This window comes from Polistes dominula, unplaced genomic scaffold, assembly GCF_049000335.1.
Source record: "Polistes dominula isolate Pdom_NZ unplaced genomic scaffold, Pdom_raw_medaka contig_11, whole genome shotgun sequence".
Taxonomy (NCBI): Eukaryota; Metazoa; Arthropoda; class Insecta; order Hymenoptera; family Vespidae; genus Polistes; species Polistes dominula.
This window is the reverse complement of record NW_028301154.1, coordinates 3,890,001-3,913,974: the sequence shown is the minus strand read 5'-3', so window position 1 is coordinate 3,913,974 and position 23,974 is coordinate 3,890,001. Positions and strand designations below refer to the sequence as shown.

The window sequence follows — 23,974 nt, the reverse complement described above, 5'->3', positions numbered from 1 at the left end:
CGCGGTCATCGAGCGGTGGCCATTGATTGGCCAAGCCGGTTCAGCGGTACTGTGCCGCGCCGTGACGCCATATTGGATTTCTCTTTTAGCGACCCACCCAACGACAGCGGCAGCAACGGTGGTGGGGTGGTGGTGATGGAGGTGGTAGCAGAACGACGGAGGTGTGGAGGTGGTGGATGTGGAGGTGGTCGTGGCGACGGCAAAAGCAGCACCAGCAGCAGCACCAAGGTAGATATTCAAGCAGTCGCGCATTAACGCTATTGCCGTGTGCGCTTACGTATACGGTGCCGAAATTTTTCTAATATCGTATTATTTTACGAGAACGCGGGGGACGAGAATATTAAAGAAAGGGGGATTAGAATATTTTAATCAAATATATACATATACATATATATATATACAGACACACATAGAAAAAAAAAATATCAGTCTTGAATTTCCTTTCAAAGCTCCGTCACGTACGTTCTATCTATCATCCATCCATTTCGTCGTGAAAGAGACAGAAGAAGATTCTAAACCGAAGTACCAGTGTCTGAGAAAGAGAGAAGAAGAAAAAGGAAAAGAAGAAGAAGGAAGCAGAGGTAGAGGTAGCAGGCAGGCAGGCAGGAAGATGAAGGGGATGATGCTGCCCGCGTTCTTCCTGGGCGTCCTCTTGGTCTCTCGCGTTCAGGTGAGTTTACCTAAGAAATGTAAATAACCAATCTCTTACTACAGTCTCTCATATATTTGTTTCTCTTTTTCACTTGGAGAGAAAGCCGCAATGACGTTTCATGCGAATGTTAGTTCTTATTAAGAATGCATATACTTTCAAATGCATATATATATATATATATACGAACAAGGTGGAGTATTTACTACGAAGTTTGTCAGAAACATGGGATTATTAAATGTCGGCTTAATTAAAGATTTCTTTTTACATTAAATCAATGTGGTTAGACTCTTGGAAAGTCTTGCGGCTGGGTTACTTGAGATGATGATGATGAGATACGAGTAATAAGGATTCAAGAAGCACAACCAATGTCTCTTCCTATTATATACACAAGAAAGGCTTCTTCCATCCTATCTATCATTTATTATTATTTTTTTCTTTTACTTTGCAAAAGATTATTAATATACGAAATGAAAAGGGTTTACAAAAGGATATTTGAAATTTGATTATTTTCAAATATAATCAGCAGCGAATCACAACGTCCTTTTTATTTCGCATATACTATTAGCAATGATTTACAACGAAGAATGCTGATTGGTTCATAAAATTCGTCGACAACGATGATGGCGACCATCGATCGATTCGTCCTCCTTCTCCACCTTCACCTACTCCTTCTCTCTTTGTCGTTGTCGTCGTCATCGTCGTCGTTGTCGTTGTCGTTGTCGTCCTCGTTGTCATCATCCTCTTCATTCTCGTTGTCATTGTCATTGTACGATTTGACGAGTTTTTGGTTTATCAACATTTTTCTAAAGAAATGTCGCACATGACGATGAGAAAGAAAGTTTACCATGGCTGCCGTCAAACAGGAGCCGCTCTCTCTCTCTTTCTCTCTCTCTCTCTCACTCTCTCTCTCTCTCTCTCCCCGATCGATGCACGCGCCGGTGCTTCGTGCTTTAATATGTTCCAAGTACTTTCCAAGTGAACCCGCACGCCCCCCCTTCACCCTTCATCATTCCTCTTTCTCCTTCTACTTCTCTTCCTCCTTCGCCCCCCCTCTTCCTCGTAACGATCGTCGACTTCTCTTTCTCTTTTTCTTTCTTTCTCTCCCTCTCCCTCCCTTTCTCTCTCTTTTCTCTCTTACATTTAATTTCTTTTTTCTTTTTCTTTTCTTATCTTAGGATTTTTCTTACGATTTTTGTTCACCCTGTAGAAAATCAACTGTCAACGAGGAGATTGATTTTAATTGGTTGCCTCGTTATCTCTAGCATCGATGCAGTGATTAGTTTTTTGGACAAAAAAAAAAAGGTTTCTCGTTTTGTAATGACGCGTTTCGAAAAAAATTCCTTTTTATTTTTTTTTCATTTTTTATCGTACCTTCTTCGATTTTCATTAGAATCTGACAACGGAGATTCGTTTGATTAATGAAATGAAACGTCATTGAGATTGATTTTGATTGGTCGTCTCGTTATCCGTATCAATGCAGTGATTGGTTTTAGTCGAAGACAAATTTTTGATTTAATGGGAGAGGTTTTTTTTGTTTTTTAAAATAAAAAATAGTTTATCATGAAATTTGACAGATTCTTTTGATAGTACAAAAATAAAAAGGAAAATGAAATGTTAACTAAATTGATTTTAACCAATTTGTTCATCTCGTTATTCGTATCAATGCAACGATTGGTGGAAATGATTTTGGGATTTTAATGGTATTAAAAAAAAAAAAAGGGAAAGAAAGAAAATAATCATTTCAATGTTATTTTAATTTTCATCGAATTTGACAGATCTGTTTGATGAAATAAATTATATGTCGTAGTAATTGATTTTTGATTTTTGATTGGTCGTCTCGTTATCCGTATCAATGCAGTGATTGGTTTTAGTCGAAGACAAATTTTTGATTTAATGAGAGAGGTTTTTTTTTTGTTTTTTAAAATAAAAAATAGTTTATCATGAAATTTAACAGATTCGTTTGATAGTACAAAAAAAAAAACGGAAATGAAATGTTAATTAAATTAATTTCAATCAATTCGTTCATCTCGTTATTCGCATCAATGCAACGATTGGTGGAAATGATTTGGGGATTCTAATGGTATTAAAAAAAAAAAAAAAAAAAAAAAAAAAAAAAAAAATAATAATCATTTCAATGTTATTTTAACATTCATCGAATTTGACAGATCTGTTTGATGAAATAAATTATATGTCGTAGTGATTGATTTTTGATTGGTCGTCTCGTTATCTGTATCAACAATGCAGTGATATTAGTTTTTGTGAGAACAAAATTAAAAGAAAGAACATATATCGTTTCAATAGTTTTGTTAGTTTAATTAAATATTTAAATAGAAATTTTCATTTACATCAATCGTCAGCAAAAACTAATAACGCAGTATAGTTTTAATTAGAAATGGGAGAACACACACACACACACACACACATTTGAAGTTACACTTTAAGAATCTTCTTTCCTCACCTCGTTTCAAATACATAGAATCATTTTTCATATATTTTTTTTTTTTTTTATTTCTTCCTTTGAATCTTTCCTATGTATCATGAAATACGCAACTTTGCGGAGTCGGCGTCTTTCTGCTTCTGCGTAAAACGATGCTTTTATCTTCCATAGATATATATATATATATATATATCTTCTTTCTTTTTCTAGTTTTTTTTTCTAACTCATCCTTCTCTCTTTTCATCATTAAAAATGATTCGAGTTTCGAAAAATCAACTTTTAGATGGACTATTTGGAAACGAATGAATGAGTGACAAAAGATTTAGATAAATAGAAAAAAAATAGAGAAGAAATAGAGAGAGAGAGAGAGAGAGAGAGAGAGACAAAAAGTGAATGAAAACAAGAGAGAAAGAAGATGAATGAATGGGTGAAAGAAAAAAGAAAAAAAATTGGTGAGAAAAAAAGAAAGGAAAGAAATGAGCGTGAAATAGAACAAAACAGGACAAAACAAAAATAAAAATAAAAATAAAAAGAAATAAAGAATGAAAACAACAATATGGAGAAATTATTTGTGTTTCTAGTTGGAATTGCTCACATTGTAAAAATATCAAATTGTTTTGAAATAATAGAAGAGTAACTGAAGTGTAATCTTGAAGACGATTAAACGACGTCATTCGTGACAAGATAGTTTTAACAGCATCATCAAAAAGTTGTCCTTCGTTTTTTTTTTTTTTTAATGATTTTTTTTGTCAGGATTTTCTTTTATGAGAAGAATAGAGAAATATCCCTAGTAGCACAAAATATTGATTTTAATGTCTTTTTAATATTAAAAACACATGGTATTTATATATATATATATATATATAATTTATTCCACCTTTAGTTATATATTTATATATACAAAATTTATTAACACATGTATTATATATATGTGGTATGGGGTATTATATATACATGGTATTTATGTATATATAAAATTTATTACACATTTGTTTATATATTTATATATACAATTTACAATATATATTTATTTATATATACAAAATTTATATATTAACACATGTATTATATATATACATATATATAAAAGAGATTTAATGTCTTTTTAATATTAAAAACACATGTACATAATATTTTTCAATATTTTGTGCTACTAGGGATTCTTCGTATTTTGCGTAGGTGTATTTGAACTTTAGTCTTTTTTTTTTTATCCATCTCCAATGGATGTACCATGATAATGTCAAAGTGTTATTATAATTGCGTACATTATATTAAAAATATATATGTGTATTGGATTATCAAGTAAAAGTACATGCATTTATGTGATAATCAAATAAAATGTTATCTTTCATTTTTCTTTCTAAATTATCTTCTCAACTTTTCTGGTTACTTTAACAATATATATATATATATATTTAACGATTTAATAGAATATTTTTTCAATTAAACAAACATTCCAATTATTCTAATTAAGATGAAATCTTTTTGAATAAAACTTGTATAGGGTGTATAGAGGAAAAAATCAAAATTCGTTTTAATTGATTACGTTAGTTCAATCAACATTCAAGTATTGACATCTTTCTTTTTCTCTCTCTCTCTCTCTCTTGTTTTTCTATTTTTTTTTCTCTCTCTAGTTCCTCGTGTGAAGTCCTTTGAATTTGATTTTACCAAAGCTAGTAGTATTGGCCTCCTTCGTCAATTTTCATCTAACTCGATTATGTTAACTCGATTATAGGGTATTTCAAAGGGTAACTTCGAACTTTCTCTTCACAATATTGCTTGGAGAATTTATTAGTAACTCACAATATATATATATATATAGTCTTCAGTCGAGAGGGTTCCAATGTTGCAATAGAAATATCAACTATAAATAAACATATGTATACATATACGTATTTGTGTGTGTATACATATTTTTTAGAAAAAATTCAATTTCGTCGAATTTTTCGATTTTCGTCGATTTTTATTTTTATTTTTTTCTTTTCCCAACAAATTCAATCATTCAATGTCCTATCGATTCGTTGCATGTCACGCACGAATAATGACGTATGAATATATATATATATATATATTCAACGTGCGTGGCTTGAAAGATGGCATACAGATTACGTTCTCGATGAGTCATATTCATTCGCACGTGCAATTTGCGTTTATTTTTTTATTTTTTTTTTTTCCGGATTTTTTTCTCGAGTTATGCGTGCATGTATAATATTTCTTTGACTGGGATGCACATCGTGCATTCAACGTTATATGGCTTACGCGTTACGTCATCGACTTTACTTTGCACTCGCTCCTGCAAGAAGCATAAATGTATCACTGCACATATACGGTGTATAAAGTATCTATAGAATACTATAGCATGTATACATGCTATATGTATACTACAGTGTTAGCATACTTTGGTACTAGTATATTACAGTGATAATGTTGCTTACTACGATGTTAGAATACTATAGGACTCTACGATACTACAATGTTTTAATATACTGCAGTAATAGTATACTACAATGTTAGTTACTACAGTCTAGTATACTTAAGGGTTAACATATTACAGTGTTTGGTACTTTAGTACTGTAATATAATGTTAGTTACTACAGTATTGACTATTTTAGTATTGTTATATTATCATTTTAACATACTACAGTATTATAATATATTGTCGTTAAGATATTATAGTATATTTAATATATACTGTAAATGCAGTGATTCATTTATGCATATATCTATGATACATGTAATCATTATGAAGATGTTAGAATACTACAGGAATCTATGATACTACAATGCTAGTTACTACAGTCTAGTATACTTAAGGGTTAACATATTACAGTGTTTGGTACTATATTACTGTAATATAATGTTAGTTACTACAGTATTGATTATTTTATAGTATTGTTATATTATCATTTTAACATACTACAGTATTATAACATACTACTGTATTTCTATATTAAGATATAGTATATTTAATATATACTGTAAACGTGTGTGTGTGTGTGTGCAGTGATTCATTTATATATATATATATATCTACGATACTACAATTTTTTAATATACTGCAGTAATAGTATACTACAATGTTAGTTACTACAGTCTAGTATACTTAAGGGTTAACATATTACAGTGTTTGGTACTATATTACTGTAATATAATATTAGTTACTACAGTATTGATTATTGTAGTATTGTTATATTATCATTTTAACATACTACAGTATTATAATATATTGTCGTTAAGATATTATAGTATATTTAATATATACTGTAAATGTGTAGCGATTCATTTATGCATATACATATATATGATATATATGTAATCATCATAAAAGATTGGAGAATGTTTTTGAATTTACATGTTTGTGTCCAGAATATTAATTTATATCATTAAATTCAATTATTATTCGGTCTTTTTTTCAACGACGTATGTGATATGCGATTATCAAGCTGTATATTAACCCGTAAACAATTTTTACTTATTAAACACAGTACATTTTTGTTACGTGTAAGTATTACATCTATTTGTTACGTGTAAGTATGAAACAAATCTTTTCGAAATTATGAGAAACATTTTCACATCTCTGCATGATAGTTTCTGTACTTTTCAGACCACCACATGTAAAAATCTGTACTTTTCAGCTCACAAGATACTAGAGTCTGTAGTTTTCAGCCCACCACATGTAAGATTGTGTACTTTTAAGCCTACCACATGCAAGACTCAGTATTTTTCAGACCACCACATGCAAGACTGTATTTTTCAGGCTATCACATGCAAGACTGTATTTTTCAGGCTATCACATGCAAGACTGTATTTTTCAGACCTTCTATAGAGGTAAAAGAAACTGTTTTTCTTTTATTAACATATTTCATTTATTAACATATAATATATTTATATATACAATGTATATTGTACATTACTGTTACAGGTATACTTCATACGATTGGATTAGATTGGAAAAATATCAAATTGCCATCATGTCTGATGGTTCTTTCAAAAGTTTCCTAACACTAGGAGGATAATCATAAGACGTCCAATGGATTTTCAACACCGAACAGTGATTTGAAGAAAACAACGTGTACTACGTTTTATAGTTTAATTGTTATACATTAAGTATATATTATCTATCTTTAAAAATCAGAACTACATTAAGGAAATGTAAAAGAAACCTTTCTGTATAAGATTAAAACTAATAAAATCTACTTAAATTAGATCAAACAATTGGTTACAATTATTTTTATCACCTAAAAATATTCTTGTAACTATTATTTAAATACGTCATAATGACGTAGTAGTAAGAGATGGCCAGGAGGTGTGTTGTTGGAACTGAAAAGTTCGATTTAAAAAACAGAAAAAAAAAGATAGCGCGTGCCACCTCCTCGCACATCATGTGATCCTGTTACGAATCTGAATTTTTCAAGAAAAATTTCGAAAATTTGTTGAAACATTTATTTTGTAACAGGATCACATGATGTGCGAGGAAGTGGCACGATTTCGGCGATTCTTGGAAATGAGGTTTTTCAAAAACTCGGAAATTCTTGGAAATGAGGTCAATTTCCGAGAATTTTCGACCTTAATGACCTCATTTCCAAGAATTTCCAAATTTCCGAGAAACCTCATTTCTAGGAATCGCCGAAATCGTGCCACTTCCTCGCACATCATGTGATCCTGTTACAAATCTCGATTTTCGAGAAAATTTCAAATATTTGTCGAAAAATTTATTTTGTTACGGGAGAACATGATGTGCGAATAGGTGGCACGCGCTATCTTTTTTTTTATGTTTTTTAAATCGACCTTCTCAGTGTTTTAAAAATTTTCATTTGTTAGAGAAGTAACAAAAATCTTAATAGAGTTTTAACTAGTAAAAAAAGAATTAAATTCTTATTATACGCGACGGTAGAGGATTCGATCTTATGATAGATGGGCTCGGTAACGAATCGGGGACTCTAGCACCGAGCCAGAGAACTACTCTTGAAAGATGTGTCTTAAAACTTGTATTTAAGTTGCAGAGTTGATTTGGGACTTAAAAATTTTATAAGAGTGATTTTCTATCACTACGTCATCGTGACGTCATGCCGCGGTAAATAAAATTAAAATAAAATAAATTTTATTTTTCGCGACTGCCAGGGTTCAACCCGCGATACCGCGGATACGAACCGGTTACTCTAGCACCGAGCCACGAAACCTTTCTTGAAGAATGGTGTTTAAAACTCGTATTTATGTATTAGAATTTATAAAAATAATTAAAGAATATTACTTACTTTGAGATGGCAAAATTCTTCAATAATTTTTTTATAGGAATGTGGGGATTTTTTGTTTAGGAATAGGTTTTACATGCTAGAAATAATTGTAACCAATTATTTGATCTAATTTGAATATATTTTATTAGTTTTAATCTTATACAGAAAGGTTTCTTTTACAATTCTTTAATGTAGATCTGATTGTTTAATATAGATAATATACTTAATGTATAAAAATTAAACTAAAAAATGTAGTACACGTTGTTTTTAACGCTATTTGGTGTTGATAAACCATTGGACGTCTTATGGTTATCCTCCTAGTGTCAGGAAACTTTTATATATAAAAGAACATTTCCAAAAGCTGTTTTATATTTGATTGATTCACAAAGCTTATATGGAACACTTGAAGTCTCAGAAATATTTTTGAACTATTCCCCTAATTAAATCGAATTTCTATTCGATTTAAATCGATCTGATGTTATAAAACAGTTTTTTTATTTTTATATTACACTCTAGGTCGAGAAAATAATTTTATCTACAAAAGTTCACAGAACACAGACATGTTGTCCTGCTGACAGTGATGGTGGGGTTAATTCCAACAATATTGATTTTTTTTCTTTCTTTCTTTTTTTTTTTTTTGAGAAATCACATTTTTAGCATTTCTAAAAAAAACTTCTGCCCCTTTTTTTTCATAACTTCATTTAAATTTAGTTCTTTCGAGGAATATGACGAGGAATAAAATATATCGCATGAATATCGGAGAATATGGCGGCCGCCATATTGGATTTAATGAAATTTTAAATAATGTCTCGTTATTTCTGATTGAACGTTTTCATTTTTTGAAAACCTTGTGACACTAATAACAGTATAAGAAAAAGAATCAATTATTAATATAAATTATTATTCATATTATAAAAATTATTATTATATATTTAATAATATATATATAATAATATTATTTATTTAAAAAGCAATTAATAAATATAATTATGTATTAATTATATTATAAAATAAATTGTAATATATATAATTTAGTATATATAATAATAATATATAATATGTATATAATATATAAATAAAATTATAAAATAAATATATTATAATTATAATTATATTATAAAAATATTATTATTAATTATAAATATAAAAAAAATAAATAAATAATTTTTAAAGTTTATATACAGTAGCACAATAGTTTGTAGTAGTAATATGATTAAACAAACTTATCGCGTACGAATACCTGTCGAGGGCTTCCGCAATAAGTTAAACTGGCACGTGTAAATTGTAATATAGCTGCTAACTGTCATTGAAAAACGTTCATATTGTTATAATATACTATAGTCATCGATAATATTCACTCTATCTATATATTTATCTCATGAATAATACAATAATCGTTTGTAGAATAAATAAAGAATGATATATGAAGTAAGTGCTTTATTAAGTACATAGGATTAATGGTATTATTTAATACTTATTTATAGTACGATAATCCGTATGTACATTATTCTAGGATAAACGGTACTTTATTTTATTCTTCACATTCGTTTAATTTATATTTTCAAATAAATCTATTTATTTGATTTAATAAATTGAATATTAACATTGTGCAATCTTTTAGCTAATAGAAATGGAAGTAATAATTTTCGTGAATTGAAAATTAATTGCAATATGATTTGTTTCAGTTTTTAGAAAATAAAATAAAATAAACAACAACAAATTTACGCGATCTAATTATTATTAATTATTTGGTTTTTTTTTTTTTTTTTAATTCGTATTGGGATCTCTGGCAGGGACCTGGTGGTGTAGCAATTCGACTTATTTACTCTAATTTTGAATTTAGCCACCAGATAGCGTATTCAAGTGCTAAAGATCCCAATATATTAACACGAATATATTACTCTGATTAGAGTTCATTATTTTTTCGTAAAAAAAAAAAAAAACAAAAAAGAAAAGTATAATTATAAAAAATTTTGTATAATATAGAATTTTTTCCTTCGAATATTTTCGATAAATGATATTCTCGAATACTGTAACACGATATGCCAGATGCTTACAAGGGAGGATGTTTAACTCGTTTTAAAAGATATCGAATAGTAATCGAATATTTTATAATATCGGACGTCCCATTTTTTTTTCTTTTTTATAACCTACGAGAATTATTTGCTATAATAATCGAAAAATATATTCCCTCTACTCTCTTCTGTATATTTATCAATTTTTATTTGGCAGAAAGAATGATCGAAAAACGATTAACCCTTTTTTTTTTCTCTCTCTCTCTCTCTCTCAATTCTTTTTTCTTTCTTTCTTTTTCTCTAATAGAAGCTTCGAGTTCGCATTGCTCGTATAAATCGCATTGTTCGATCGAGCATGAAGCTTACTCTCTCTCTCTCTCTCTCTCTCTCTCTCTCTCTCTCTTCTCTCTTTCTCTCTCTCTCTTTCTCTCTCTCTCTTTCTCTCTCTCTCTTTCTCTCTCGGCGTCCATATGCCATCAAAATATAAGCCTTACACGCAAGTTATTGGCTTGGAAGTTATCGGTATGTATCAGGTATGCGATACGAGAAAGGAAAGGATCGAGAACTATGGCGAATATATAGTTTGAACGTTCAAATCCCAAGCATTCCAAGCACTCTCCTTCATTTTAAAATTTCTTTTTTTTTTTTTCAACCCTTTTTGTTCTCCTTTTTTACTCCATTCTATTTTTATTCTATTTTTCATTTTGTTTCGAATAGGATTCATTTGTCGTTCCTATTAATAGTAACTATCCGTAAAAATATTTTAATCTGTAATTGAATTAGTTATATATATATATATGCCCTAAATATGTAAATTTGTATTTCTTCTTCGTAATTTAATTTATTATTTTAATGAAATTCTATAAATTGTTTTCTAAAAATATGTTAAACTTTGCAGAGGGAAACATCGAATATTTTCATTTTTAAATAATTATAATAATAATAACAACAACATATATATGATAATTTATCTAATCGCATCATAATTATACAAATTAGTCGTATTTGTAATATAATAATACTCGTATATATATTCAAACGAAACTGATCTATCAAAATTCATTCAGATGCATTTATCTCTATTTAATTAGCTTCGTTTTCTAATGATTAATATTATCGTTTATTTATTCATTTATTTATTCACTAAATAGATAAACGATGAATAATATTTTCACCTCTAATGTTTCTAATATCCATCGTTTTGAATACTATCAAAGAATAGTTTAGAATAGTATTGAACAACAACACACATGTTGTAAAATCGACCGAGTGTTAAGTGGCAACAATTTACGGACACCATTTTGAAATTACCTTGACTTAGAATTCTCCTAATTTTAACATCTAAACTAGAGAACATATGCTAACATTTTCAAGTAACAAAACTACGAAAATATATACATACTTTGTTAGTAATAAAAGCAACGTCAAAATAATACCAAAAAAAAAGAAAGAAAGAACAAAGGAAAATCAAATTTCAAAATTTCCCGCGCAACAGTGGGGGATTCCCGTTTAACCCGCCAAATTTCAAATGTAACACAATTTAATACATATATAAAAATATTATGAATTTTAATATAACACAGCTTTTTTCAGTAATATATTTTTATCAAGTTCTCTCTAAATAATAATATATATATTCTGTTTGCAAGTATATGTGTGTATGTGTGTGTGTAGTAGTAGTAGTGTGATTTATTAATAATAAACGAAACTAGCATATCTCTCGTGAAATATGTATGATGACATGGCGGAATCAATAGACTCTATATTGCGAAGAATCCACACACACACACACATACTAGTAATAAATATATATATATATATATATTTACCTTCATTTAATTTTCTGCTACGTGGAAAACAACTACTACTTTAACAAAAATGATAAGTTATATTTATATATACATATATATACTGTCACTATCGACCTGTTTTTATAGAGTGAAAAGTATATGTATACATATGTATATATATATATATATATATATATAACAATTGTTGGAATCTGAATCAATGTTACATCCTATTACATTCTAACACGTATTACCACTCATACACTTCCCTCTTCTACTTAATTTCCTGTCTATGATTACATACGTGTTTACTACGATTCAATCGCGAATGAAAATGGCGACGACGTTAAAGGAAAATCAAGAAAGAAATCTTGAAGAAAATAACCTGAAAATTTCATTCTCATTTACTATCTTATTGTATGCGTGTAAAAAGTATGTTATTTAAGGGTTGCGGTCAGATACACCATAAATGCATTAGGTTAATCCACTTAGATGAGAATCTTATATAAAACATTGGTATAATCGGCTTTATAACAGGGACTACCTTCGATAATGTGCACCTAAGCAAATGAAAAACTACATTTGAAATATGGAACACTTGATTTATATCAATGCTATGTGTGCGTGTGTGTTTTTAATTAATCTTTATAAATCATTTGTACATAAATGTTTATGTAATGAAATGTTATAATATGCAGAAATGAAATATTACAAATTATTTTATGAAAATCCGTTGGTTTTAACTTTCATCATTATTTCAATAAAGTTTATCTTCTTTTTTTATTATTATTATTATTATTATTATTGTTATATGTTCGTATTAAATTTATTCACATATCTTTTTTTTTTTTTTTTACTATTTATATATTCGAAATTAATTTTGTGGCTTTACGAAATATACTTTTTATTTTATTATATTATTTATTATTATTATATTATTATTATATTCTATATTTATTATTATATTTTTTATTATTATAATTAATATAAAAAAATAAATAATTTTATATTTATTTATTTTATTTATTTATTTTATTATTAATTTATAAATTAATATATATTTTATATTATATATATTATTATATATATTTTTTAATTATAATAATTTTATATTTATAATAAATTTAATAATAATAATATAATTTTTTAAATATATTATATATATGTATGGAATTAAGCTATTTGTTTTGAATATTTGAACAAAGAAAAATATTATGTAATACTTTAAATAAAATGTAATAATAGAGTGTTGTCGTGTGTTTTTTCGTTACAGGCGGTGTCTGAGAGGTTGGAACTTGCACCAGCTGGAGGAAGATCTGAACCCCAAGTGAGTTATTTATAAATATTATTTTGTAGCCTAGCTTTTAAGAGGAAATACTTTGATTGTCAAGGTAGTCAGTAAAAGAATGTCGATATTATCTATTGTCCCGTTAGAAAACAATTCTTCTCGGCTGATATCATTCACATTTCGGGATTGTACAAACTCGAGCATGAAAAAATCGATTAATTGACATAAGTTATTTTTTTTTATTTTTTAATTCACCTTAGCTATCTATCTATCTATCTATCTATCCATTTATCTATCTATCTATCTATATAATAATCGATAATTTGCGTTTAATATTTTATACGAAAATATAACACAACCCTTTTTCTTTCTATTTTCAAAGTTAACTTAGGTGTAGTTATGATTCTCATCGATATTAAAATACTTTCCAAATTTTCTTCTTTTATATACCACCACCCTATGTCTTCATTTTTATATTAAATAACTCGGTATAAGATAAACTTTTTAATTTAAAACACAATAACAGTTAAGAATGTGTTAACACAGTCAAAGTGAAAATTAAAATGATAATATTATCTTTGAAATAACTTTGTATAATAATAATTATAAAAAGAAACACACATTAATAAAAAAGTATTCATCTTTGATTGTTGCACGAAATATTTTTTCGTATGAAACCACCATTTTCATTGTTGTCATTTTAATTCATCTTCTGTATATAAGAGACGTATATATATATATTGCAAGTGTCCAATCTTCATTTTCTTTTAAAGGTCGCAACGTTATGCGAAGTCGGTGAGGTTTACCTGGCACAACACATGGGCGAGCAAGGTAGATGGGTGTCGTCGACCGATAAGAAGAGTTGTATGACGGACAAACTCGAGATTTTAGAATATTGTAAGAAGGTAAGAACAAACTGTGAGATTAAAACTACCATCTTTTAAATTCAACATATACTCCTCCTGCATACTATCTTGCATGCAAAAACAAACATTCAAGTGTCGTTTCATTCAAAAATTCATTTCTAATATGATCAATATTTTACTAATATGATTTAGAAATAACGAAATAAATCAAAAACAACCCTACACACACGATGTATAATGATACATGAAAATAATACATGTCTGTTAAAGTTTGAAAAATTAATTTGAACACGTTGAGTGCCACGTCAGTCATCGATGACTGACACTAGACTTTCCGTTTAGGCCACGTCCGTCACAGGTGACTGACACGTTCAACTTTTTTCAATATAAAGTAAAGCCTGTGGCCTGACGGAAAGTTCCCTAAGAATTAGCGTGGCCCTCTCAACGTGTTAAAAATTAAGTTTACTCAATTTTCTACTTTTGAAATGAATTCTCAATCGAATATTCCCTAAAATCAACTTTGAAAATTCATTTAAAAGATAGATAAATGGCAAAAAAAGAAAAAGAAAGGAAATGGTTCGTTCAATCTCTAGAAATAACAAATGAAATGAAAATACATACCATGGATGGATGAAGTGCAGGAATGGGTGAATTAGGATGATGATAACGTGAAGTAGAAGAAGAAGAAGAATAAGAATAAGAAAAGAAAAGAAAAGAAAAGAAAAGAAAAGAAATAAAGGTGGTAAAAGGAGATCGTTTAAAATCAGCCGACACCAACACGACACGTCATTATTCTCAGCAAAGAGTCTTCTCTCTCGTAGTAGGCTCGTTGAAGCCTAGTGGGTACTTTCAATTCGGGAGTAGAAACGCTATAGAAAACGTACACGACTTCCAGCTTCTCTCTGGCTCGTTTGGGAAGGAGTAAAAGGCTTGGGTAGAGTTTGAAAAAGAAAAGTAGAGAGAGAGAGAGAGAGAGAGAGAGAGAGAGAGAGAGAGAGAGAGTAGTATACCTCTGCTACCTTTTCTTTCTCACTGTTTTCTTCTTTTACTTTTTTCTTTCTCTTATATATACACACACACCTTGTCCATCTCATGAAAGTTATTTGCAAGTATATATTTTTTTTTTCTTCTCTCCCCCAAAAAGAAAAAAGAAAAAGGAAAAAGAAGAAGAAGAAAAAGTAGAAGAGAGTAGAAACGAATATAGAGCAGGTATGTCGAACTCGAATACTTCACGAGCCTAGCTAGCTAGCTAGGTGTATCATGCTAGCAGAGAGAGGATTGTTAAGAATAAAAAGTAACAGAATGAAAGAGAAAAGAAAAAGAAAGATAAAAAGAAATGGGAGAAGAAAATATACGAGCACAAACACAATGACAACCCCCAACGTGTAAAATAAGTAACGATCGTCAAAAGAAAGACATGTATATATATATAGAATAGTTGGTTGGTGTGAAAGTAGTTTGTAGTGGTAGTAGTAGTAGTAGTAGTAATAATAATAATGTGGTGTAGTGTGTGCTACTGCTGCTACTGCTACTACTGCTGCTGTTGCTGCTGCTGTTGGTGGTTTACTGTTGTACGTGTTGTATGCACGCCTCTTTTGCTCGTGGCAGCCTCATTTCACTCACGATACAACCTCGATTCACCCACGCCCGTATTTTCCTTCTCTAACTTGCAACACAGAAGACCGCAAGAGCGCTTGCGCTTCTAAAGAGTCCACGGTTTGGCATTCCATCTCCTACAACACACACAAACCAAACTGTTTTCTACCCTGTTTAACTTCATCCTAGACTATACATATATTTATATGTTTTCAAATGATCTCTATATATTATTTTCAATGTAATACACCACTGTGTCAGGTTTTTTCTTTTTTGTTTGTTTTTTTTTTTTTTTTTTAAATGTAAGGTTCATTGAATTATTATTGGATATTTTATTAACATTTTTATTATCTAGTCAGTAAATTTATAAATAAATTTAGATTGTTCATATGATAATTTTTGTCATATGTTGAATTTTTATTTTATTGTAATATTGGATTAATCAATATAATGTTAAAATTTATTGTATTATTTATATTTCAATAAGTAGTAATATTTAGTATTAATTTTCTTATTATATTTAATTTGATAGTATTTTCTATATTTATTGAATTATTTATCATTTCACAATAAGTAGTGATATTTAGTATTAATTTTCTTATTATATTTAATTATATTAATTATATTTAATTTAATAGTATTTTCTATATTGAGTACTCCAATACTCTTTAGAAATTTTAAGCAATTAAATATTAACTATTATCAACATTTGTAATCGTTTAATTTTATTATGAATTCGTTTTTTTCTTTTTAAATTGAAAGTTGATCATTGATAAACAAGTTGAAAATTATTCGAATTTTATAATTGAAAAGGATTTCAATAAAAAAAAAAAAAAAAAAAAGAAACATAAATGATTAAGTCTAGTTTATAAAGTATGTTAAGGATAGATGATAGAGATCATCCTGCTTGAATATTTATGATATTTAAACTGAAACCTCATTTTTTTTCTAGGCATATCCAAAGAGAGACATCACTAACATTGTCGAGTCGTCACATTATGTCAGAGTTAGTGGATGGTGCAAACCTGGTAGAACCAAATGTAAATTGTCCAGATGGGTTAAACCATATAGATGTTTGGGTAAGCATTAAATAAAAATAAACAAATAATAATTAACAATTATTTTTCTTCTTTTTTTGGGGCGGGGGGGGGGGAGGGGAGGGGAGAAATATTTGAATGAAAAGTATATATTCAAATATTTGAATTAAAATATTTCAAACAAAACATTTGCACATGTGCACATGTACACAAAAACAAACATGTGCACACAAACATTGCACAATGTTGTTGAAAACACAATTGTTGTTCAACAATGAACAAATATTTCATATATTTAAATATATATTTGAATATATATTTGATTATAATCAATTTTGTTAAATATTATTTATTATTTCATATCTTAGAGGGTCCCTTCCAAAGTGATGCACTTCTTGTACCGGAAGGATGTCTTTTCGATCATCTACATAATCAAACTAAATGTTGGGAATCTCATAGGTATTATTAAATAAGAATATTATTATTATTATTATTATTATTATTATTATTATTATTATTATTAACCATACACACACACATGCATCGAGTAAACAAAAAACTTCGTGTCATTTCTAAATTTATATGTATATCATTTAACTCTCTCTCTCTCTCTCTCTATAATCTTTATTAACTTAAACGACACGAACTAACTTTTTTAGTTATCTGATATTATTAAAGCATATATTATACATTTATAATATACAGGTAACTAGAAAAGTTCGTGTTCGTTTTAAAACAATAAAGATAAATTGATACAATCGAACCTAGAAACGGCACGAACTTTCTTCTTGACTTAACACACATCATTGTATATTAAATTATAACAAATAATTTTAAAAATAAATAATAATAATAATAATAATAATAATTCATATTGTTATATGAATATATAACAATTTCTTCTTCATATAATAAATAATACATATTTATTAAAATTTAAAGGTGGAACTCAACAGCTGCTGATACCTGCAGAGAACGTAACATGAACCTAAGAAGTTTTGCCATGTTGCTACCATGCGGGATATCACTCTTCTCTGGTGTCGAGTTCGTATGCTGTCCGAAACACCTGAAAGGTACGTAACGTACGTAACATTCTAACATCATAATATCATTCTTCTCTCATTATTGTCGTTAATGTAACGACTACATTTTTATCTAATGACAATACTCACGGCTTACGTAATTTCTCTTTTTCTATTTCTTTCTTCTCTCCCTCTCCCTCTCTCTCTCTCTCTCTTTCTTTGTATATGAGATCATTTTTATCATCCATTAACAATTTTTCATTCTATTATTGTAGATAAATTATAAAGATGATTTCTTTGTTGTTTCTCTTTTTCTCTTTCATCTAATCTTCTTTCTTACATGATAATCAGAATTTTAAAATAATTAACCTTTGTACTAGAAAAAGAAATGACTTTTTGCCCTTTGTTAATTCAATAAAAAAAAATTAAAAAAAAAGCAAAATTCAAACATTTTTTTTCTTTAATGGACAACACAAAATACTAAATGCATAAAACAGAAGTGGGTGGAAGGAACAAATGAAACAAAATAGAAGAAGAAGAAGAAAATGATGAAAAATATAAAGAGAAAAGAAGAATTATAAAAAGCAGTCAAATATGATGAAGGGGTTGAAATGCGTTAAATACACACACACACACATACATACATACATACATACATACACGCAGGAGGAGGAGGAGGATAAACCCAGGCCAGGCAGAGCAGGGCCATTCATTCTACTCGACATTTTCAATCGTTTTCTTTCTTTTCTACTTTCTTTCATTTCCCTAATATTCTCTTCTACCCTTCTTCTTTTTCATTTTCTTTTTAACACCCCTACACCTTCCATCCTTCCTTTGTCTTCTTTTAACTTCACCCCCCATGTGTTTTTTTTTTTTTACTTCTTATTCCATTTTTCTTTTTATTTTCTTCTTCTCTTTATCTTTCTCACTTACTCTCACTGATTACATATCGTGTGCGCTCGCGTGCGCACCGTGTACACACGTGTACACACAAACCTCCTCTACTCTTTTTCACCCTCTTCTTCCAACCCTCTTCTTCCATCTTCACCCTCCCCCCACTACTATCGTCGTATGCTCGCTCGAGTAATCAATAAACGACCGCGCGTCATTCTCGACGACGACGACGACGACGACGACGACGACGACAACGACGACGACAACGATTACGCATCATGTTTCTATACTTTTTATCTTTTTTTTTTTTTTTTTATCTTTTTTTACTTTTATTTGATATCCTCTCCTCTCTCTCTCTCTCTCTATCTCTCAACATGATATCCTTTTTTCCATTTTTTTTTCTTCTTTTAATTAATTTTTCTTTCTCTCCTTTTTCTTTCCTTTTTACCCCACGCCCCCCCACCTTACCCCCACCCCTCTTACTCTTCGTTTGTTCAAAACGAAATGACACAGTTGGAAATGTATTTTTTGTTGAAAAATTCATTTAAATATTATTTTAATTTATTTTGAAATTATTTATCTCTCGGTTAAATTAGTTTTAATTTATATATATATATATATATATATATATAAATTTATATTTGTTTTAATCTTTTGAATTAAATAAGATATTTGATTTATTTATTTACTCAATTTAATTTTCAATTAAAATATGAGTTTTAAAATGTTTCGTGGTATTTTTAAATATATTATATATATTGTTATTTTATATCTGCTAATGAATTTATTTCAATTTTATATTTGACTTCTTTATTATTCGTTTATAATTTCTGAATGGTAGTGAAATTAATTCTATGTAATTTAATTCTTTTCTTTTTTTTTTTTTTTTTTGTTAAATGCAATAAAAAAAAATGATACAATAAAAAAACTTGCATTAAATATACGCGTATAAACTTTTACAATAATAACAGGTAAAATTTATTCTAAAAAGTTATATTAATAATTTATATTATTATTATATAGTTGTATAATACTTTATAATTATCCTACAACTTTTATTTAGCATATAATAAATGGGTTTTATGATATGATAATAATCAAATTGTTTTCCTGTAAATAGAGGTTAGGTTATATTAGCTATTTACAACCGCGAATATTATATTTAATTTACCTGTAAATAGAGAAACGATGATTGAAGACTATTATCGGCTCCTTTTTATGTACACTAGTCCAATTAATCTTACAAATTATTTAATTTTTTTATTATAATATTATTTACCTCTCTTTATCTGTCTAACCCTCTAACTGTCACTATACTGATTGCTCGATTGATTAATCGATTACTATCGACCCCTGTATGCCTCTTCCTAGGAGTGCGCGGCAAATTCAAACGAAAGAAAATATGCTTTTCTTTATATATGAATTTTCGAAATATGTTTTATCCTTGGAATATTATTTTGATTAAAAACATAAAATAAGATTGGAAAAAAATATAAATATAACATATATATATACATACATGAATCTAAATACAGTTTCTCCAAAATAAATTTAGTTTTATATAATAATAATAATAATATTTAATAATTATTACGTAAAATAAATTCAAAGAAAGTAGTTAAAATAAAACGAAATAAATTATCCCCTAAATCCTTAATAGCATATCATACGTTTGTTTAAAAAAAAAAAAAAACAAATATTGTTTCTCCTATAAATAATATATTTTTATTTCTTGTGGTTTTTTTTCTTCTTCTAATGATTAGTTTAAAATAAAAGTTAATCGTTTTTGTGATCATTGTTGAAACATTTCTTGAAGATTTTGGATACTTCCAATAACCACACACGTGTCTCGACCAAAAGTACACTTAAGAATACTGCTAGCCCATACACTTATTGCACGTCTGCCATGCTGCGACCCAGATAAAAGAACAGCATCGTGGATATAACCAGAAGAGAGAAGGCTTTTGTCTGGCTTTGCAGAAGTCGAGAAGTCAGCTCATCAGAGAGGATCTATTCTCGGAGAATAGAACATCTCGAGAACCTAGTTAGTCAAGATCCTAGCCCTCTCTAACATAACAGGGAAAAATTAGAGCCTCTGGAATGAGGAAGAAGAACTATGTGCCTAAGATTGAGAAAGAAAGAAAGAAACAAAGAAAGAAAGAAAAAGTAGCCAGTAGCAGACATATTCTCTCTGTTGTTATTTATTTCCTACATTTTTCTCATTTTTTTTTCTTTTTTCTTTTCTCTTTTCTTAATTCACCTTTTTCTTCCTCTATTTCTTCATTTTTATAACAAGCAACCTTTTGCTAACTGGATCTCTTCCTTTTTCTTTTTAACTCTTTCTGTGTTGATTAACATAAATATTAGGAAGCATATTTATTATAATTTCTCTTTTGTTCTTTTCACATTGTCATTTTAAATTTAATAATAATAATAAGAATAAAAATAATAATATTTAAATACTTTTTATTTATTTAATCAATGTTATACAAAAAATGATCAATATATATATGTAGAAATAATTGAACAGTATTTATAATAAATGAAAGAGGGTTGTATAAAAGCAATAATAAACCCATATTATATTGATACAAAGAGTACGTATTGATATTTTATTATAAATATTGATCATTTTTATGAAATATTAAAAATTTATTTCAAATAAATAATAAATTTACTTCCGTTGTTCATGACAAATGGTTCTGTTTAATTACAGAAACTGTAAAAGTGAAGAAACCAATCGATTTACCGATTCCAAAAGGAGTTGATTATGATCTTGACGACGATCTCGATGACGAGGATGATCTTGATGGTGAAGCCGACGAGGACAATGATTCTGAAAGTGATCTCGATGATGTATTCAGCGATCAACCTGACGATGACGAAAGTGACGAAGAATATTTAGACGATTATGATACAACTACAAGGTAATTCATATGATTTCAATTAATTTAATTGATTTTCTTCTTTTATACTTTATTTATTATAAAAAAATATGCAATGTGAAAAATCTTTAATAACGCAGCCGACCGTCCACAATATTCTCAACGACTGAAAAAGTTAAACAAGAAGCAACGGCAATGCCTTTACCAATTAGCAGCAGCACGCAACAACCATCTCAATCACAAGGTACACCAGACCCTTACTTGACTCATTTTGATCCACGATCAGAACATCAGAGTTACAAGCAAGCACAGATGAGGCTCGAGGAAGTACACAAAGAGAAAGTAACAAAAGTAAGCAAAAGCATTTTTGTTAATTGTTCTTTAAATGATAATGTGTTAAAACAACGGTGCATATGTACTTATTTGTTATATATGTACATAGTATTATTTGGGCAAAAGATTTTATAGCCCCGAACATTGGTGTCGCAATCTTTGTGCTACAACGTTTTCAGGTGATGAAGGATTGGAGTGACCTCGAGGAAAGGTATCAAGATATCAGAGCTCATGATCCAGTTGCAGCTGATGCTTTTAAACGATGGATGACTGCACGATTCCAAGAAACCGTTGCAGCCTTGGAAGAAAGTGGTGCTGCTGAGAAACATCAGCTCAGTGCTATGCATCAACAACGAGTGCAAGTATGCACATTATTTAAATAACGTAATCAACTAATTATATGAATTTTAAATATAAGAATTTATCAAGCATTTTTCTTTTTTATTTATTACTGTAGGAAGCTGTTAAGCAGAGAAATGAAGAAGCTATGTCCTGTTACACTGCTGCTTTGAATGAAACTCCGCCAAATGTAAGTTCCGCGTTGAATTTATTTTTTTATCTATCAAAACTATCCATATATGGGACACCCCTAAAACTGTGTAGAATTATCTGATAAATATATTTGTATATTTTATATTATATTTTGTAGACTCATCGTATTCAGAAATGCCTACAAAAGTTGCTTAGAGCTCTTCACAAGGATCGACACCATACCATTGCTCATTACAAACATTTACTCGACAGCAGTTTGGAACAAGCTCAACGCGAGAAACCAGCGACACTGGAACATTTGGCAGAAATTGATAGAATTACAAACCAAAGCTTATTGATGTTGGAACGGTAATGTATTGAACAAATTTATCATACCTATACGATTGAATATTTTTGCAATTTTTCATTTTTATAGTAAATTTATCTTTGCAAAGTATATTATTATTATTATTATTATTATTATTATTATTATTATTATTATTATTATTATTATCATTTTGTTGTTGTTGTTATTTTATTATCTTTTCATCGACCTTCAGATATCCTGATCTGAGTGCAAAAATCGGGCGTTTAATGGATGACTATGTTTTGGCGCTTCGCAGTAAGGATGAAACACCAGGTTTATTGTTAGCAATGACTCGAGAGGCAGAAGCAGCTATTTTAGACAAGTATCAAGCGGACGTTGCTAGCAAACAAGAAGGTATATTAGCAGTTCTGTTCTTTTTTCAAAATCATTCAAAAAATTCTACATTTTTTTACGTATATAAACGTATGTGTATGTTTTATTTATAGAAAAAGAACATCAGAAGCAATTAGAACGTGCACGTAAGGAAAAACGTAAGGGTGAACGTGGTGAATTACGTGCAGAACAAGAACAACATGAAGAAAATGATTCAGTGAATGACAATAAGTATTCTTCGCAGCAGTCTGAACAACCGGCTCCCGTTGCAACGCTGCATAATGAAGGAGTGGTTAGGGCAGCACACAGTATGACTCATGATGCCTCACATTCTGAACCGGTTAGAACAATTATACAGTTACATTAGAACCATTAGTAATACTAATTATGTAGAGTTTACGGTTTACATATTCAAGTATTTACAGTTACTGCATTAAAGTTAATTTAACCCCTTAAGGAACAATTTTAGCTCAACGTAATACAACATCGCTCGAATTAACTCGAGCGTGCAATTTAAGGGGTTAAACTTATACAAATAATAAAAATATAAATATGATATAAAAATATTACTAATGTGTTATTTAATATTTTACAGGGATATTTAGTAAGACGTGAAATATATCACAAAGAGAGCCGATCTGTCTATTTTACGCTAGCATTTGCTGGAATCGCACTTATGGCAGCCGCAATCGTTGGAGTTGCTGTATTCAAGAGACGTAATGCGAGAAGCCCACACAGCCAGGTATATTTTTAA

General features: G+C 29.1%; 1 protein-coding gene and 1 long non-coding RNA gene across 4 annotated transcripts in view; one reads left to right on the top strand and one right to left on the bottom strand.

Moving 5' to 3' along the window:
- The first annotated feature begins 75 nt into the window (after positions 1 to 75).
- The window catches only part of Appl (amyloid-beta-like protein), a 27,398-nt gene continuing 3,499 nt past the window's right edge, over positions 76 to 23,974 (top strand). Inside the window, exons 1-15 of one of the 3 annotated variants that reach the window (XM_015328853.2) lie at positions 76 to 228; positions 450 to 670; positions 13,402 to 13,455; positions 14,190 to 14,321; positions 16,831 to 16,957; positions 17,284 to 17,374; positions 17,858 to 17,988; positions 21,548 to 21,758; positions 21,857 to 22,067; positions 22,238 to 22,411; positions 22,507 to 22,578; positions 22,699 to 22,889; positions 23,081 to 23,241; positions 23,334 to 23,560; positions 23,816 to 23,962. In XM_015328853.2, coding sequence (XP_015184339.1) covers positions 177 to 228; positions 450 to 670; positions 13,402 to 13,455; positions 14,190 to 14,321; positions 16,831 to 16,957; positions 17,284 to 17,374; positions 17,858 to 17,988; positions 21,548 to 21,758; positions 21,857 to 22,067; positions 22,238 to 22,411; positions 22,507 to 22,578; positions 22,699 to 22,889; positions 23,081 to 23,241; positions 23,334 to 23,560; positions 23,816 to 23,962 — 2,202 coding nt within the window. In that variant the 5' untranslated portion in view covers positions 76 to 176. The other 2 variants (XM_015328852.2, XM_089178561.1) reach the window with 2 other exon arrangements.
- LOC149030597 (uncharacterized) lies at positions 14,982 to 21,538 on the bottom strand. The gene is made up of 2 exons (XR_016178607.1): positions 20,003 to 21,538; positions 14,982 to 16,015 (listed from the first exon to the last, which is right to left on the bottom strand). It is a non-coding gene; the product is annotated as an uncharacterized LOC149030597 (long non-coding RNA).